Source organism: Poecilia formosa, unplaced genomic scaffold (assembly GCF_000485575.1).
Source record: "Poecilia formosa unplaced genomic scaffold, Poecilia_formosa-5.1.2 Scaffold615, whole genome shotgun sequence".
Lineage (NCBI taxonomy): Eukaryota > Metazoa > Chordata > Actinopteri > Cyprinodontiformes > Poeciliidae > Poecilia > Poecilia formosa.
Window position 1 is genome coordinate 95,969 of NW_006800554.1, and position 17,137 is coordinate 113,105.

Genomic DNA, 17,137 nt, shown 5'->3' on the forward strand with positions numbered 1-17,137 from the left:
TTAGCCCCTGGGGAGACCAAGCTCTGCCTGTTTGAACTATGGGAGGCGTAAACACAACACAAAATGATTTCCTTCTATTGAAAATGTGGTAAAATAGTATTTATTTCACAGAAACATACCAGTACAGGAAGAAAAACAGCTTATGATGATATGTGTTGTACACATATTGCTAGAAAAAAAAATAAAAAGAAAAAAATAAACTATTTACATCTGAGCGAGGATGCCTGAGTGTATTGAGCTTGTAAGATTAAAAACCAACAGGCTCCATACAGTATCACACTGCAGAGGGATAATGAAATAATTCTGTCCGCAGAACCAGACAAAACACCACCAACGTGAAACAGAAATACATCCATAGATGCTCACGATGTAGAAACAAAGCAGGTAGCCGTCAACCTCAAACCAGGGGAAATAAACGACAATGATGAGCACACAGAATCCATACTGAGAATGTTTCAGATCCAATCTGCAAATATGACATTTGTTTTCAGAACCACAAACACGAATTCATTAATTTCAGCAAGATGTCAAAATTAGGGGTATAGTCTCTCTGCTTTTCATTGAGCAAGTTTTGCCATCTTCCAAATCCAGTTTGATCCATATTATGTAAAAAAAAAAAAAAAAAAAAAATAAATTAAATAAAAGTTCCGAATATTGACACAAAATTTAAGGGAAGAGGTCAGAGAGAAAATCTATGGTTCACTTGACAGGACAGAAATAAAACGAGTCCTAGAATTAAGCATGTCAGAATAAAACTGATTCACTATCCATACAGTAAGTGTACAGCAACACAGCTTCATGTAACTGGGGTCAAAGACACAAATACATATCACAGGAAAGGTTCTGCAGACATGAATTATACTCAGTCAGTAGTGCTAGTTCTAAACCTAAACTATGTGTTGTTTGGATTGATTTAGAGTGCTTTGCAGAAGTATTCACTAATGAAACACTAATACATTTTATGTCAAAAAGTTTATCTGGTCAGACGAGATCAAAATTTAGCTTCCTTGAGTTGCGGCGACATTTCATTGAAGTTGAACTGAAAGCATATCCATGTGTTCGAATGATTCTCTTGCAAGGCACTGTACCAACAGCATTCCCTTTTGAGAGTTCAAACGTCATAATCAAAATCTTTTCACTAATTCTCGAAAAATATTTGTTAATTTGCGACTGAGCAAACCATGTCTGCAAACCTACCCCCATGAACAGGTTTATAAACACCACATACACTTTTAACATCCATTATCTGTGATATACAGTGATAATATACAGGTAAGCTTTGCTGGAATCCATGCAAAAAATATATATATATGAAGTTAGCTTTAGAAAACAGACAGTCGTCAAACTGGAACAATTTGACTTGGATACACCCTTGTGTTTCTAAAACTAGAATTAAAAAAAACTTTACATTTGCAGAATAAAACTAAAGGATAAAAGAAAGAAACAAAAACATTGAAGGAGGAAGTAAAGGAGAAAGCTGTAAAAGAGGTATTTCAGAACTTTAACATTTTTGTGAGTTGGTGTGTTGAGTGAAAGCAACCCTTGTCAGTTTATCTTGTGCACATTCAGTTATATAAACTTTCACTGACAAGTTGACGGTTAATTAACACAATATCAGAGTTTATCAATGTGACAAAGCTGTGCAATCCTCACCAAAAAAAAACAACAAAAAAAACAACAACAACCATAGGTTCCATTAATGCAGTTGAAGTGAATCTCCTCACCCGATCCCAGCCTTTACCGTGTTCCTCAAAAAAGTGCTCAATGTCTTCAGCATACCAAAACCCGTTCGTTTACGGTGGTGCTCAAAACCACATGCTAACATCCGTCATAACTGTCCACAAGCCACCTCCCTGAAGTAAAAGGAGCCCCATGTTGAAAATAGAAATAAGTTGCAATGCAAATATTTGGATCCCACTAATATGATCTGCTATATGCAAACTGTCTGCATCCTCTGGCGTTGACAGAAGGGGTTAAACAGTAGAAACTATGACTATATGTGTCAGACGTTGACATAGCTCTTTAGTAGACTTCTAAGGAAGATCATCTCAGTTTTACTGTAAAATGAAATGCTTTGATTTCCTTATCCTTCTCTTGGGCATTATATGTCTAATAATTTCATTTTGTAATCAACTATCTTAACATACATAAGCAAAAAATGTAACTTCACGTAGGATGTTAAACTTTCTTCTCTTTCTTTAGATGATCATTGTTTTTAATAACTCCCAGAATTTACTAGGGCCCCTTTAGACTGGGTTAAAACCATCTGATGGTCTCTAAAACCCTCATAATCACTCAGACTGGGTCGTGCCAAAGCCTACCCAGATTTCACATTTCATTGTGAGGCCAACTATTTTATTACTCTGCTCACAATTTGTTTAATCTCTGTCTCTCTCACCACTCTATATGTGAGGTTTCTGCACCTCAACCTTCAGTTTCAGCCTTGTTTCAGAGAAGGTGGCACCACAATCGTTTATGTGGTGCTTGCAAAATGTAACGATTTTGTATTAACCTTATTGGCTTCTGCTTAATCTTCCTCGTTCCCCCTAGTCATCGCCAGCCTCTTTCGAATCAAACTTTTCTTCTGTGGTCAATGTGCTTTCTCAAAGGTGGTAAATCGATTCACCTCCTGATCCATCACATAATCTTATTTCAGTCTTCATACAATCTGAAAAATACGCTGATCAGCAGAATATGGTGCAGTTCATAACACTGAGGATAGTGAGCAGCAACTTTGCCTGTATTACAATTGCTAACTTTTTTTTGTGCAGCCTGAATAAGAAATGTGACACAAAGATCAGCAGGAATTTCCTCTAAGATTCATATTAATGAGAAAAATGCTGGGTGTTGTAAACGACGCCCCTGTGGATAATGCTCTGAAAGCAAAATTTAAGTAATTGGTACTGGAGGGTTCATGCTTGCAATTGCTTTTGTGCAACTATGAAGTGGCTTCTGGTAGCCTGGGGGGTATTTATTTATTTATTTATTTTTTTAATTCTGAACTGCAGCAAGAAAAACCAAACTTTTTGCACAAGGTGTACATGCACAATTTGGAGTTGTGTGCACTTCTCCACAGCTGTGGAGCCTTGTTTGATGCCCAGTACAAAACTATATCTATGTTCAAGGTGGAAGTGTATTTATTAGCATGGAGTGTTTGTTTAAGCTGCTCGGTGAGATCCTATTGGTTGCAGCCTCCTGCGAATAGCAGCTGCTCTGCAAAGTAATAAATTACTTGAGTTCTTGAGTTTGAGTAGAATTAGGTTGTAGGCCAGTGTCTCAAATTCTGATGACCAAACCAACTGTGGTGCACAATGCCCACATATCATGAACAAAGGTTACCAATGCAGGACTCCTTCATGCAACACTGAAGGAGTCATGACGTTAAAATGCAAAGACCATTTTAGCGTCATGTTCTGGTTTTAGTACAGACTTGATATTTATTACACTATGCATTTCTTGCTTTATTTGCAAATTGTCTGCAAAAAGTGAATATTTTTGATTAGATTTAGATTTCCATTGATTTTTCAATTTAGATTCAATGGGTTCAACTTGTGATGGAATTTAATTGTTTAACAAAAACTCTCCAAGATCTTTTATATATGACTAAGTAAGTGACGTCTTAACGCTGGTGATTTGTGAAAGGCCAGTCTCTCCTCTTTTCCTTCTCAGTCTTTCAGTCACATGAAAACAAAATTGTCCATGGATGGATAAAAGACATAAATGAACAAGGAAATACATGTACTGTAAGTGACAGACAACATAATGGGGTCATGCAACGTAAAACCATTCATGCAACATATCATGGAATCATGCAACATAAAATCGTTCATTATAAGCCAGATAAATTTCCTCCTTGGCCCTCATTCTCCAAAACCCAAAATTCTCCCTCAGGTCCAAAGCAGGTTGCAGATTGTTTTCTAGTCTCCCGTTCACCCCCCACCCCCACCCCCCCTCCAGCAGAGGCTGTAATGCCCATTGTTGCTGCTTTGGCATCAGACACACTCACACAGACTGGCAGAGATTCTGCTTCCTTCACAGCATTGAGTCAGTCAATGTAAGAATGATTGTGTTTATTCACACAGAGAGACTCATAAAATAAATGAATTAAATGGAAATGTTCTGGTTGGGGAGAAAGAGCCAAGCAGTTCCACAATAAAATCCTATCTCTTTGTGTTTGGCAGCTGAATTTCTTGTCCTATTTTGTTGGTTAAAAAAAAAAAAAGAAGAAAAAAAAAGTTCAAAAGGCACAAAGAGTCAGTCCACCTGAAGCAGCATTGGTTGTGAAAGTAAAACTGTCGTGGTGCCGTGTTATTTTTCGTTCCGCTGAGGAGTTATCGCGGCTTAAGTAAGCAGAGTTTGGTCGCAGGTTTCTCCTGGCGACTCTGTAATGCATTGTGGGTAATGCAGTTAATTGGATGCCACTGAATAAGTCCAGCGAGGCTCACAAAACTTTCCCCTGCAGTCATGTGGTAAATACCGAAAAATTCTCCGTTCCACTCTTGTCCCCCGTTGTCCTGGAAGTTGGATGGAGTAATGCTCTGTTCATAATTTCAGCTGAAATTTCAGCATGTCACAGCGGTGTGGCGTAGATGTTTACTCACTGCTGAAGCTGACAGGTTGTGGACACTTCAAACAAACCTAAGAAGAAAAACACACATAAGAAAAGAAGAAAAAAAAAAAACAGGGTGAAGAAGGGAGAGAAATGCAGCTGCAGAAAACATATATCATAGCATAATTTGTTTGAAAGCATGTATTTAAAAGCCAGAGATAAATAGAAGATATGCAGGCATACGTAGTTATAATCTGTGTTTGTGTGTGTGTGTGTGTTTGTGCCAGCCTTATAATCAAAAGTTGGCAGGCAATCTGAAGGGTTGTCTCAGAGATGTTTATAGCAACTCTTTGAACCATATTGCATCGTAGTAAAGCAGAAAAACCACGAAAGTCGTCTCATTGGCTAAGCATGCTTTTGATGATCATCAGTGGAGCTATTTAAGTCACAGTAAAAAGCATCCAAAATAGGATTTTAATTGGATTCAAACATGTAGGCTGCTTCTTTTCAAAACTCGCAGATGAATCTGGTAAACAAAATAAATAAAAACAAATGGCTGTGACCTCCACTGTCTTTCCAATATAAAACGGTTCGCAAAGGTTTTCACACACCTTGAACTATTTCACATTTTTGTCACACCGTGATTTTTATGCCTCCATAAAAATCGAATTTGACTGGATTTCGGCCTGATCTTTGTTTGCCTACGCAGGTGTAAAAAGTTAAATATTTCCTTAAAGGAAAAAAAGAAAAGAAAAGAAAACTTACCTTGACACATTAAATGCTGCGAGGTAAATGTCTCATTAGATTGGCAAAGATTTCATCTTGACCATAGAGGCGAGTTCTTGTTTGGTTGCATGTTCCCGCCGTTTCTGTCTCATCCTAGAAATAATAATAAAATAAAAAAATAAAATAATACGTAAAGTCTCGTTCAAACATACAGCTGTGATCCGTTCTGGGATGTGTGCTTGTCTTTGTGTCTTACCATATGACAAAAATAAGGGAAAGGACGGTGGTAAGTATGAAGATGGAGAACAAAACCAAGAGGATCACCAGACCCAAATTACCATCATCCTCTTGTACAACACCTAATGTGGGAAGAAAGTGGGGGGGAGGGAAAAAAAACAAAAGATTTAAGCAAAACAACATATTGGGGGCCTACCAGGGTGGAAGACGCAAAGCAGCAGGAAGGTGATGAAAACGGAGCAGCGTGTGACTGAGGAAAATTGGGACAACAAAAGGATAACAAAAGCCAGTGGGTGTAGCTGAGTTTTAATAAAAACAGAAGAGATTTCGCAAATTTCTAGTTTGTTGTTTACGAACTAAACAGACTGCCAAAACACTGATGATGCGTTGCTGGATGTAATTACTCCTGGGTTAAAAGTCAATCGGAGGATTGCTGTTCCAGATTTGACAAATAAACATTCACTGATTACACTTTCATGGACGCAAATGATCTGAAAACAATCAGTTTGAAATGCATTATCAACATTTTATATGCAGACTGAAAATCTAAATTTTCCAAAAATTTTTTTCTAATAAAAAAAAAAAAAAAAAAAAAAGCCCTGCAAAAAATCAGTTTTCAGCTTGTCTTTTAATTCCACTCACTTTCATGCTCCCTGGTCTCTTACATGTGGGTGTTTGTGTACACTTGCAGGTTCCCTGCATGTGTACAGTTTAGAAGGGATAATTGCAACTGCAGCTCGCTTTCAACTCTGTTTCACCCAGATATATGGGTGCTACTATCTAGGAACCAAAAATCACATCGAAGAACACGACACGCTGTAGGAGCAATGTACTACAATTATATGTAATGGAGGATAGGACCAAACAAGAGGTACATGTTTGGTCTTATCTAGACTGTAATGACTGTAAATAATGCCCTCTGAGCTTTCAGCTGCATTAATGACTGATTAGACATTTATACGCAGCCAAAACAAACACAAGAGCTATGAAGCAGATTATCCTGCAGTTTTCCTTGATATCAGGCCAATAAATAGTTAAGAACGCAAGACCCAAAACAAGAATGAGGAGAAATGACACAAGCTGTGCACATCCTCTACCCAGATCATGAAATACAGTCACACATAATGAACAGTTCAGCAAAAAAGCAAAAGTAGTGACATAAAAAAAAAGTTTGGAGAGAAAACAAAGCTACAAAGTACAAAAGTAAGTTTTGAAGTAATTCACAACCCTTGAACCCTTCCACCCTGGAACATTTCTACAGTTAAATACTGTAGCATATTTTCTGGTGATTATCCAGGGAGTCTGAAAAATGATATGGCACAATGTGAAGTGGAAAGAAAAGTGGATCTAGTTTAGAAAGTGTTCCACAAAATAATGTGAAAAGCACACACTTATATTCAATCTGTGAACAGCTCACCCTATGAGATGTTAAAAAAAAACGTCCCTGACACTGAGAGTCTCCCTGTGTTTCAACAGCAGACATGCATTGGGCCCACATCATTGTCTAAACCAATCAGAGATAGCACAGGGCGGGCTCCCATCCTCTGATTGGCTGTGGTAGACCGTGTCAATGTTGTGTACTGCAGTGGACCAGAGGTGAGCAGGCTGGGCTAGTCAGATAAACAGAGAGGCTGTAGGAAAGTTAAGGCCTCAGTCATCTAAAAATCATCATCATAATCTCAGGATATGTGTGTCAGAGCTGTGGAGGATGTGGGCGTTTTAAATTTTGATGTTTTGGTTTTGTCAGTCTGGTTTCTGCATTACACTGATGATAATAATAGTGTTATATTTTTCCCTCCAGCCTAAGAGCACAAGACTTTTCTGAGCGCATGTATCTGTGTGATCAGTCACCCTCCCAGGCCTTCCCACTGCATTTATTGTAAAAATCCATAAGATGTTCAGCCTTTAAAATATTTGAACTTACATCGCTTCATTCATTCATTTTATCTTGCTTAGATTTTAGCTCATTGAACCACTTCAAACCCTTTTTCAGTTCCTTTATGTTTGCTAAATTGTTAGTCTTTCATCAGTAAATATTGGCGTATTGAACAGTGATTCAGGAAAAAAAAAGCTAACTTGTAAAACTGCAATGTTTAATGTGATGCAGTTGAACATTTGGGTGCAACTCAATTTTGTGCTGTAGAGAAAAAGCTAGGCACACCAGCGCAGCCAGTGCAAAAAGTTAGTCCAGAAGCATGCAACGTGATCCTGGGCCAAATCACGACGCTATTTGCTCACTAACATTCCTTAGCAAATCTCCAAGGCCTTTACAGAATAGCTGCATTTATTCATAGACACAACTAGATACATATAGGCACTAAATACAAATAATCAGCCAAGTTTTCAGGCTTCTATTTTTAAAAAATAGTTGACAAAATTACGTGCAATTTTCCATCCTCTTCACAATTATGTAAATACTTTCCCAAGACGCCATTATCCTTAGAGGCTTTTTTTGTAGGAATTTCTGGCGCTGCCTACATAATTTTAGAAAGAGTTTAAACAGCAGGAAATGTGATTCACCTAATTAAAAAAGCATGTGGAAAACACAGAACGAGTAGAGGCAGTGCTCTAGCTCTACATTTAAAATACTTTTTAAGGATAATGGTAATGAGGAAATTGTATAAATGTGATGACAACTGGCATCACGTTCATACAACAAACACCCGGTTTGTTGCCGAGGAACAAGACTGCCAGGGGTCTGATATTTTAAAGAGACAAGCGGGTCTTACCGTGGGTTTTGGAGGTGAAAGTTTCAGGCGGCGTGCTGAAGAGATAGATATCGTCTGGGTCATCTGAAGGGTGAGTGGTGGTGTCGGCTGCAACGCAAACAAACAGATGCAAACTTTGCCGTCAATGTACCAAATCCCGTGACTCAAACCACAAAAGAAACCTACAGTCAAAGTTAATTATACTTAATGAAATCTGTACGTGTTTCTGGCTGCGCATCAAACACAAGTAATTAGAACCGGCTCATTTCCAGCACTTCACCATTCATCCAGTTTTACTGCGTCCCAGTTTTCTATCCCGACATTGTTGTCTTGAGTCCAACTCTCTTAGTAGATTTGATCTAAACAACGTTTCTTTCATAGTTTCTCAAAAAGTTACAATATCGCCGAAGCTGTATAGAAGGTTTCACTCATTATTTTTGACCTATTTATGTCTAGTCCAATCATTTCAGTCAGCCCATATATTTTCATTTGTCACCAAAAATATCCATGAAATATCCATTAATGTGTCCCACCTCGCCAGGGCGTACGGAAACTCGGGGCGCTCCATTCGCTCCACTGGCTCTCCGGGCTGACGTCGTCGCGGGCCCGAACTTGAACCTGGTTGCTGTGGTGCGGTGTGGCGTCGGGTATTTCAATTGAATTCTCTTCTGTCATCATCTGTTTTTGGACAGACAAAAAGATGCTACTGATGGGACAATCATAACGCCGAATAGAGCAGGGGTGGCGAACCAGTTCGGCATCAAAAGCCAACAATGTGGGCGAGGGTTTGATTGACTTACCTCTGACCAGTGCATGGATCCCTGTGGTCTGTATCGAATATGAAATCTCAGGGGAAACAAAGGGTCCTCTGGCCAAGACGACGGATTCTTCCATGTAACCCATAACTTTGATGGATTACCTTCCACTTCCTCTATGAACACAGACCGTGGAGGGTCTGGTTTCACTGTAAAAACAAACAAGTAGAAAGTTAGAAAGTGAATAACTGAACAAATAGTTGTTGTTTTTTTATTTTTGCAGAAGAAAGAAACATATTTTCTTTAAAAAAATAACAGTGTTTCAGCTCTAATGGACAAAAAAAGTGTAATTTAGAACCAAGCAGTGTTTCCTAGCGTTAAATTAAGACAACTCTCTTTCACATAATTTAGTTTTATGAGACACTCCCCTTTAAAATAAAAAATAAAATTGATAAAAATCACAGATTTCTTATGCAGCCTTACAAAGTTCATTTAGTCTGATTCTGCGGTAAGATGTCTGGGACCCAAGAGCGTTTGTCTCTGTGACTCCAAATGTGTGGATGGTCTGCCAGAAAGCGGGATCTTCTACAACACAGCGCCTGTTGGTGGAGTCCACGATGCACACTTTGGTCGGCTCCTTCTCTTCCTTCCCTCTTGAAAACAAGATCAAAAGTGTTTAATTATTATTACAATTTAAAAAAACAAAACAAGAAAAAACAAAACACAATGTTCTGAATTTGACCGTTCCGATGCAGTAACTGTGTTGTACCTGAAGGAGGTGTTGTACTTGGCTGGCAGGAAGGTTTTCACAGAGTCCTTCCAGGTGCAGCGAACAAATGTGTGATTGGGTACACGGCAGGAAATGCTCAGCAGCCCAGGGGGATCTAACAAACAAGAGTGTCCCCATTATGAACCGAAACAATCAGGAGGGCTTTGACCAGCAGAAGGCAAAACTCCCAGTTCCTTGGAAGGAAAATCAGTTGGAAGCCCCTTCCTGTTTGAGACAGTGGCAGGATGTGGATGGCTTTGTGATGGCTGATAAGACCAGTTTCCTCTGAGGACTAATAGCTCTGCTCCATTTATCACTGACTTCATAAGTAATCTTACTATAAACAGAAAAACATTCATAATTCTACAACGACCTTTCACTGGAATTACACTCACAAGTCTTTCAGTTTATGCCTCTTTCAGCTTTGCACACCCAGAAGACATTTTTGCTCATTGCTCATTTTGTTTATTTAATTAAAAAAAATGCTCAAACGGATTTTTATCTACTGGTCTGCACTAACTGAGCCACTAACTAACATGAATTATGAATGTGCTTTAAGCTATACCGTTATGTCATGTTCTAGCAGGTCCATGTACTGCCTTAACACTTTGTCATGTATGCATCTCCAGCCACTTCCCCATCCACTGTGATTATCTTTTCTTGTCCCTTCTGAATGAAAACATGCCTGAAGCTTGGTCACACTGCCACCATGTTTCACCTTGACTGCTATGTTGGATGTTTTCAGTTTCCCTTCCATCTAAGCAGAACACCCTCCATGATTTTGCTCTGTCCTTTGCATGAGCTGCAATATGTAACTTTTATAAAAATATGCATGTTTTTACATATTTGTTAAAATTACCACCAAGATTGTCTCGTACAATGCGGTCATGACAATGACAGTTTGAACTATGTTATGAATAAAATATCTTTTTTTTATATAAAATAATATTTTTGTAAAAGTTTCATAGTGCAGTTTTATGGTAAACGTTATCGCTGACCTGTCTGGTGTGTTGCATTTGGGATTTGGATCTTCATGATTTGTGCACCAATGTTCTCAAACAAACCTCCCTGTTTGTGTGCAATCTCTGTGGAATGGCTACAATTCTACAGAGAATACACACCAAGAAAAATGTACAACAATTTTGATATTTTTGTTCATAAAAAAATAATAATAATAATAAAAAAAAATATGAATCAGCATTCATCCGCTTCACAGCCATGCATTACTTTCAGTTAGTCTATCACATATAATACCATGAAACACACTGAAGTTTAAGTGATATGAATACTTTTGCAAGAAGACATTTTATATGTGTACTACTACCTTTAAAACCTACGTATATCTGAAGAAGTCAAAGCATCACTTACAGCCCAGTCGGAGTATGACCGAGTGGAGGAGGAGCCCACTGTCGTCATAGCAGCTGTAGTTGCCCTGTGCTGATTGGTCGACGAGGAACAGGACTAAGCTTCCGTTGAATGTCACTTGGTGCCACGACGACACGGAGCTGTGGTTGTGACGCCACACCACAGGGACACTGGACAGAGGAAGGTACTTTATTAATTTTTATGATAGCAACTGATTTTGGGGAATCTTTCATACTAACTGAGCTCTTTGTCATTTTTGCCACAATACTCGTGAAGATGAAACTTCCTCTTAGTGCTTGCAATATGCTGGTCTTCCTACCTGATTTGTGACTTCCCGCATGCCAGTGTCACGTTGGACTCCAAACGCCCAAACTGCACGTCCGACACTGCAAACACAGACATCGCATAAAACGTTAAAGAGCGTTTCATGCTCGCTTCCAGAATGTGCACGCCGAGCAGTCTGACATACAATGTGTCTGTACTGTCTACGTTAATGTGATTCAAGCACAATCACTAGCAGTCCAGTCAGCAGGGTTACAATAACATGACCATACACGGTTCGGGATCCGGCAGACTGAGGAGTCTTTGGCACGCATTGGAAAGCTGCTGCGGAGTGTTTGTGTTTTATCTTTGAAAGCTGGTTGTAGTCATTTTCGAAATATTACCGTCTTTCAAATAAATCCACTTTGAAACCGTTTTAAAAGTAGAGCCCCGCTGGGACCAATAAAGTAAGTTACACTTTAGAACTCAAATGGTCAAAAGCAGTAAACTACATTTTACTCTGTCTTGTGTCCTGATTAACTTATTATTTAAAGGCAATAAAATAAATAAGTAAATAAAAAATCAGAAGCAGTACCCCAACTACAATATACTGCATAGACTTGTTGTTATGCATGTTAAAAAAATAAAAAAAGCGTAATTTAGATGCAGATATTTATGTAGCTTTGCAGGAAAACAAAGAGCATGTGCGGACCGATATCCGATATCATTATTGGATCAGGACAAGAAGCAGATGTGCTCTGAGCTCGTAGAAAACAATGAGATTTTAATCATTTCATTAGTTTGTTTCTCAATACTGTTTAGTTCAAACTTACATGAAAGGTATGCCAAAAAAATATCACTTTTTGGAACTTGGACAAGGCCTGATCATAAGACAAACAACCATTAGTTTGTTTACGCCATGTGTCCCACAATGCAACATAAACGTGGCTAAGCAGTGATGAGCTTCAGATATCTTTACTGGTAGTGCTACTACTAGTTATGGTCAGTGCTAAATAGATTAAATGCAACTTCTGGATTAGAGTGGACCAGATAATAATTATACTTTCATAAGAATCAGTAATCCAACATCTTTATATCACTTCAGGATTAATATCGAACTGCTAACGGTACCGAAGCTGAATAAACAGAAAATGCCAGATGTAGCTTAACTGCAAAAGTTTGATGATTTCTATCACTAACATGTGGAGAAATCTTCAATGTCAATACTTGCCAACTCAAACAAAACTGAAGGGTGGTGTTGATTTAAAGTATAGCAAGTGTAGTGTTTACTCGAGCAAATATTTGTGGTGGCTGTAGTAATTTGCAAAGAAGATATTCTATCTAGTGTGTGTGAGAGTAGTTGAGCACATGTTTAGCTTGGCTTCGTAATGTGAAAGCTGGCATTTACGAGAGATCTGGGGTGAAAAAAGGAAAAAAACAAAAAAACAGCATAGTTTGGGCTGCCACGCAAACAGCTTCATTAATTCACAACCTCAGCCACTGAGGCATGCAAACTCCCTGCTGGCCTCTCCGACCATAGCAGCAAACAATCTACCCTTAGTTTTATGTTTTTATCTAATCTATTTCAACGAAAAACTGCTGAACTGCAGAAAAGTTATTTAATTACTAGTACTACCTAAAACGGTTCATGAATCTGCGGTGTGTCTGAAATAAACCAATATTTCATGAATGTTTGCTGCAGATCTTTAGCAAACTTGGTTTTCACTGGCAGCTTATATTTAGCGTTTTTTTTTTTTTTTTCTTTGTAATTCTTTCTGCTGATGGCAGCTGCATGAACTGAAACAGCTGGAAATGAGTTTCACAGGGACTTTGTGGTTGCATTTTGATTTCTAAGAGTGAGAGACGAATGGTGAAAGGGGAGGAGAACACGGAAATATATTGAGACCGTCTAAAGTGAAATAAAGTTGTTAATAATGCTGTGGAATATAGGACATAGCTAATCACATATAACAAAGGGCATGGTCAATAAATTTTTATTTCAAGACGGATGTTGTGGGAGGTAAATTACTTTGATAAAACTAATGTCTGGTTGACCTGAAAACTCAAAAGTTACCTTAACAAAGAAACAACACAAGAATTTTTACACAGAAAAAAAAAACAGTTATTAATATTGTGAGTAGATCTGTGGGTGCTGCAACTGCCACCCACGGGTCAAACTAGTCAAGCTGAAAATTGACTAATTGAGCTTGAGCAATTGTTGGATTTCTGTATTTCTAAGTGAATGAAAAATTCCTGAAATGAGTAACATTAGCCAAGTTTCAGTCAGTAGGTTTTACAGTTCAGATAAGAAAACATTAATACATTAAGAAAGATAAAGAAGGATCATGCACATGAATGTACAGATAATAACACAAACTGGAAGCAAAGTATTTTACACATATTTCGCTTGCATGAAACTAAAAAAGTAATCTGGAAAAGGGAAAAGGGAATATTGCATTCAGTGTTGTTTCTAGTCAATATGGCAAGCATACAGTCGGCACCTAAAATTATTCAGCCTCTACTGCAAGTTATATTTTTTTTTTGTGAAAATGTAAAACTGTTCAGTTTTGCCATAAACAACCTGAACCAGAAGAGGCCAAAACGCTAAGTAGGACCAACACCGCAATTATATTAGCCAAATTCACAATTAAACTTCATTGTTCATGACTTGTGCAGTCTGAAAAATATTCAAAGCCCTAAAGAAAATTTTCCATGAGAGCGCACGTGGTTTCACAAGACGCACCAGGAGGCCGGGGACAAAAGACCCGTGATACTCCAACTAAAGAAGACTGGAGGCTGAAACTGAAACTTGTGGGGATACAACAATGTAATAGTCTCTGGGTTTAAACACTATGCAACAAGGTTATCTCACATGGTAAGAAAGAGTTCAGAACAAATCTTGACTTACACTGTCCATAACATCTCGATTACTAAAGTTTACAAATGGTTTTGTTTGTCCTATAATAGACCATTGTTCGTTCTTATTGTCTCACTTTCCTCATCAGTCTTTCCATTTACTCAGTGGTTTTATACAGAGCCAATTTTCAACAATTTTAACTACATTTTCTTTTTTCCTTTCACTACACTCCATTTCTTTTTTTCCCTGCATGTACGTGTGTGTCTGTGTGTGTGTGTGTGTGTGTGTGTGTGTGTGTGTGTGTGTGTGTGTGTGTGTACCTGGGGCCCTGGTGCAGCACAAAGAAATGGCTGGTCTGAATGTGTGTATTCATGTTTTATTGGCAGTGAAGTACATTATTCCCCAAACCCGCAGCGTTCCACTCATATCTGATTCTGCCTCTGGCAGGAGCACCCCAACATGTGCGCACACACACACACACACACACACACACGCATACACACAGACATAAAACAGCACATCCATTCATACACAAAAATGCGTTTATGCACACACTCTCTCTCTCACACACACGTCCACATAACAATGTGCACAGAAAGGCTTCAGGTTCGTCTTGACGTTAAAATCAGATGGCAAAGCAGACACAGAAACTGCAAGCTGGATGAAACTCGGTACTTTCAAAACAATAGAAAGGACCGAGGAGCCTCAGGGTAGAACGGACAGCCTCATGTGAAGGTCAGTTTGTTCACTAATTAAAATGAAAAAAAAAAAAAAGAAAAAGAAAAAATGGAAAGGAGAAAGTAAGAAGGGAAAAAGAAAGAAAGAAAAAAAGACAGAAAAAAGGAAAGAAAGCACACAAGAAAGGAAGAAAGATTTGATTTTCAGAGGCAAATAAAACTTCTTCAGACACAAATTAGCAAAGTTTAAAGTCCTTCTTAGTTTATAAAGTTTAGAAGTCCATAATAATTTATTGTAGCTCTGTCTATCAAGGCTGTGCTTTAATTACAAAACTACAAATAAAACTAACACTGTCAGAAGGACAAATGGATGAATGGATGAGTGGATCAGTGGGGTTAGATTTCACATAGTTCTCTTTCAAATGAATGAAAGAGAAAATAATCACAGGTTACTGGTGTGATTTGCAGTATGCTTTGATAAATAACATATGAATCAGGAAATTGTCTTATTTTCCTGCTGGTGGCTATTAGAAAAAAAAAAAGAAAAAAAGTTTCACCCAGAGCTAAGAAAAAAGAAAAAGGCTGACTTTCATTCAGACAGTTTATTGTCACAGTAAAACAAATTTTCTAAGAATAATCTGACTTGTAATTCCTGAAAAAGGAATGACACATCGAGTTGTTACGAAAATAAAATGTCTGCACTGCTTTGCTGACATTTGCATACTTGAATGTGCAGATGTGCATGAGTTTAGGCACCTGATTGTGTTATAAAATAGGTGAGCGCACAAAAACACAATTTGCCTAAATCGCTTAGTCACAACAGTTTATGAAACAACATCTGTGTTGTTTCATGAATACAGTTTATGCTCCAGACTGTAGGGACTGATCATAATGAAGTGAGGCAAAAATAATAAAAAAAATTTTAAGTTTGCTACCCCGCTTTGAAAAACAAACTGTTGCTCCATTTGCTCTGCTGGTCAGGTTGCTATGTGCACATGTGTGGTCGATGGCTAAGAGGCAACCATCAAACACACATGTGCACATGTGTCATTTCTACATACCTGAAAAATCACCTGTTTGATAGCTAGGACGTTCTGCTTAAACTGAAAACACATTTAAATAATTACACGTTTCACTCCAACACCTGCTGAAACTTTGGCTCTGTTATCCATAGCCAACACAATCGCGTCGTCTTCAAACCATAACAGCCTCTCTGGTTTAATTAAAGACTGTTTTTACAGGTTTTTTGTCTCATGACCTAAAGTTATTACTGAAGGTGTTGTGCTGTAATAACCTTAGTCAAGTTTAAACAAAAAACCGGAGCTTCAGGTAACCATCTGTGGAAAATCAGGGCAGGAAAGGTGAGAAGTACTGTTATTCATTTAATTAATCTTTCCTATAGGGTACCATGACACATCTCTCAGATTTCTTTGCAGCTGAATTAGTTACCTAGTGTGGGAGTTTTTAGCCATTACAGCATACATTATGAGCTCTGACCTTATGAAATTGCTTTCACAAAAAGTGAAAGACAAGCACTGGAGCTGTCAATAAAGAATGACATTTTACACTTTCTTTCATGCTCACTCTAAGCTCTGTATGTGCCACCAAGTGTAAAGGATCCAGAGGAGTCCATGTCAGAATCTCGACAGGATGTGCGTCTCTGTGTGTGTTGTTGCTGGGTTGATGCGAAGGTATGTGCCCAGACAAATGTGCAGCCACATATATTTTCATAAAAATGTAACTGTCGGTTTTGTTTGAGAAGAAAGTGTGTTGAGGCGTGGGTGTGCGTGCGTGAGCATGTGTTACCTTCATCACTCCAAATCTGAGCACGGCTGGGAGGCAGTGACCAAGACAAAAACCAGATGACTGTGAGACAAACAGGACTGGACAGAAGGCCTGGCATCTAGAAAGACAGAGACACAGATGGAGGAGGAGGTTATTTAAATTTTAATCAAAAGTAACCATTTCCTGGTTATGCTTCTGGAAAAAAAAGATAAATACTGCAACCGATCGCATCGTAGTTCTCTTTCACGGGGTTTAAGGCCTCAAACAGGAAACGGTAGTAATTGAGCAGCAGAAGCTCAAGTGAAAGAGCTTTTCAACATCAAATAACAGACTTTTCATAACAATTCATATACAAAATAACTATAAGATAAGTACAGAAAACTGCATTGTATTAAAGGAGAGAAAAATCCTGAAGGTCTGGAAAGAGGTTAGCATGTAAATATATTTA

At 38.3% G+C, this 17,137-nt stretch overlaps 1 protein-coding gene across 1 annotated transcript; it reads right to left on the reverse strand.

Annotated features, from left to right (window-relative positions):
- Positions 1 to 87: 87 nt before the first annotated feature.
- On the reverse strand, positions 88 to 16,833 carry LOC103130201 (ciliary neurotrophic factor receptor subunit alpha-like). Its single transcript, XM_007541531.2, has 11 exons — positions 16,711 to 16,833; positions 11,429 to 11,495; positions 11,113 to 11,279; positions 9,745 to 9,859; positions 9,459 to 9,628; positions 9,021 to 9,184; positions 8,754 to 8,898; positions 8,242 to 8,328; positions 5,532 to 5,634; positions 5,315 to 5,428; positions 88 to 4,638 (listed from the first exon to the last, which is right to left on the reverse strand). The coding sequence occupies exons 1-10, from the start codon at positions 16,805 to 16,807 to the stop codon at positions 5,350 to 5,352; spliced, it is 1,194 nt and encodes a 397-aa protein (XP_007541593.1). The 5' UTR covers positions 16,808 to 16,833; the 3' UTR covers positions 88 to 4,638; positions 5,315 to 5,349.
- Positions 16,834 to 17,137: the final 304 nt, after the last annotated feature.

Coding starts and splice junctions, on each gene's coding strand:
- LOC103130201 (XM_007541531.2), bottom strand. CDS start 16,807: ATGCCAGGCCTTCTGTCCAGTCCTGTTTGTCTCACAGTCATCTGGTTT. Junction 5,635..8,241: donor TTTCACCTCCAAAACCCACG/GTAAGACCCGCT, acceptor TTCCCACATTAG/GTGTTGTACAAGAGGATGAT. Junction 5,429..5,531: donor TCCCTTATTTTTGTCATATG/GTAAGACACAAA, acceptor TATTATTTCTAG/GATGAGACAGAAACGGCGGG.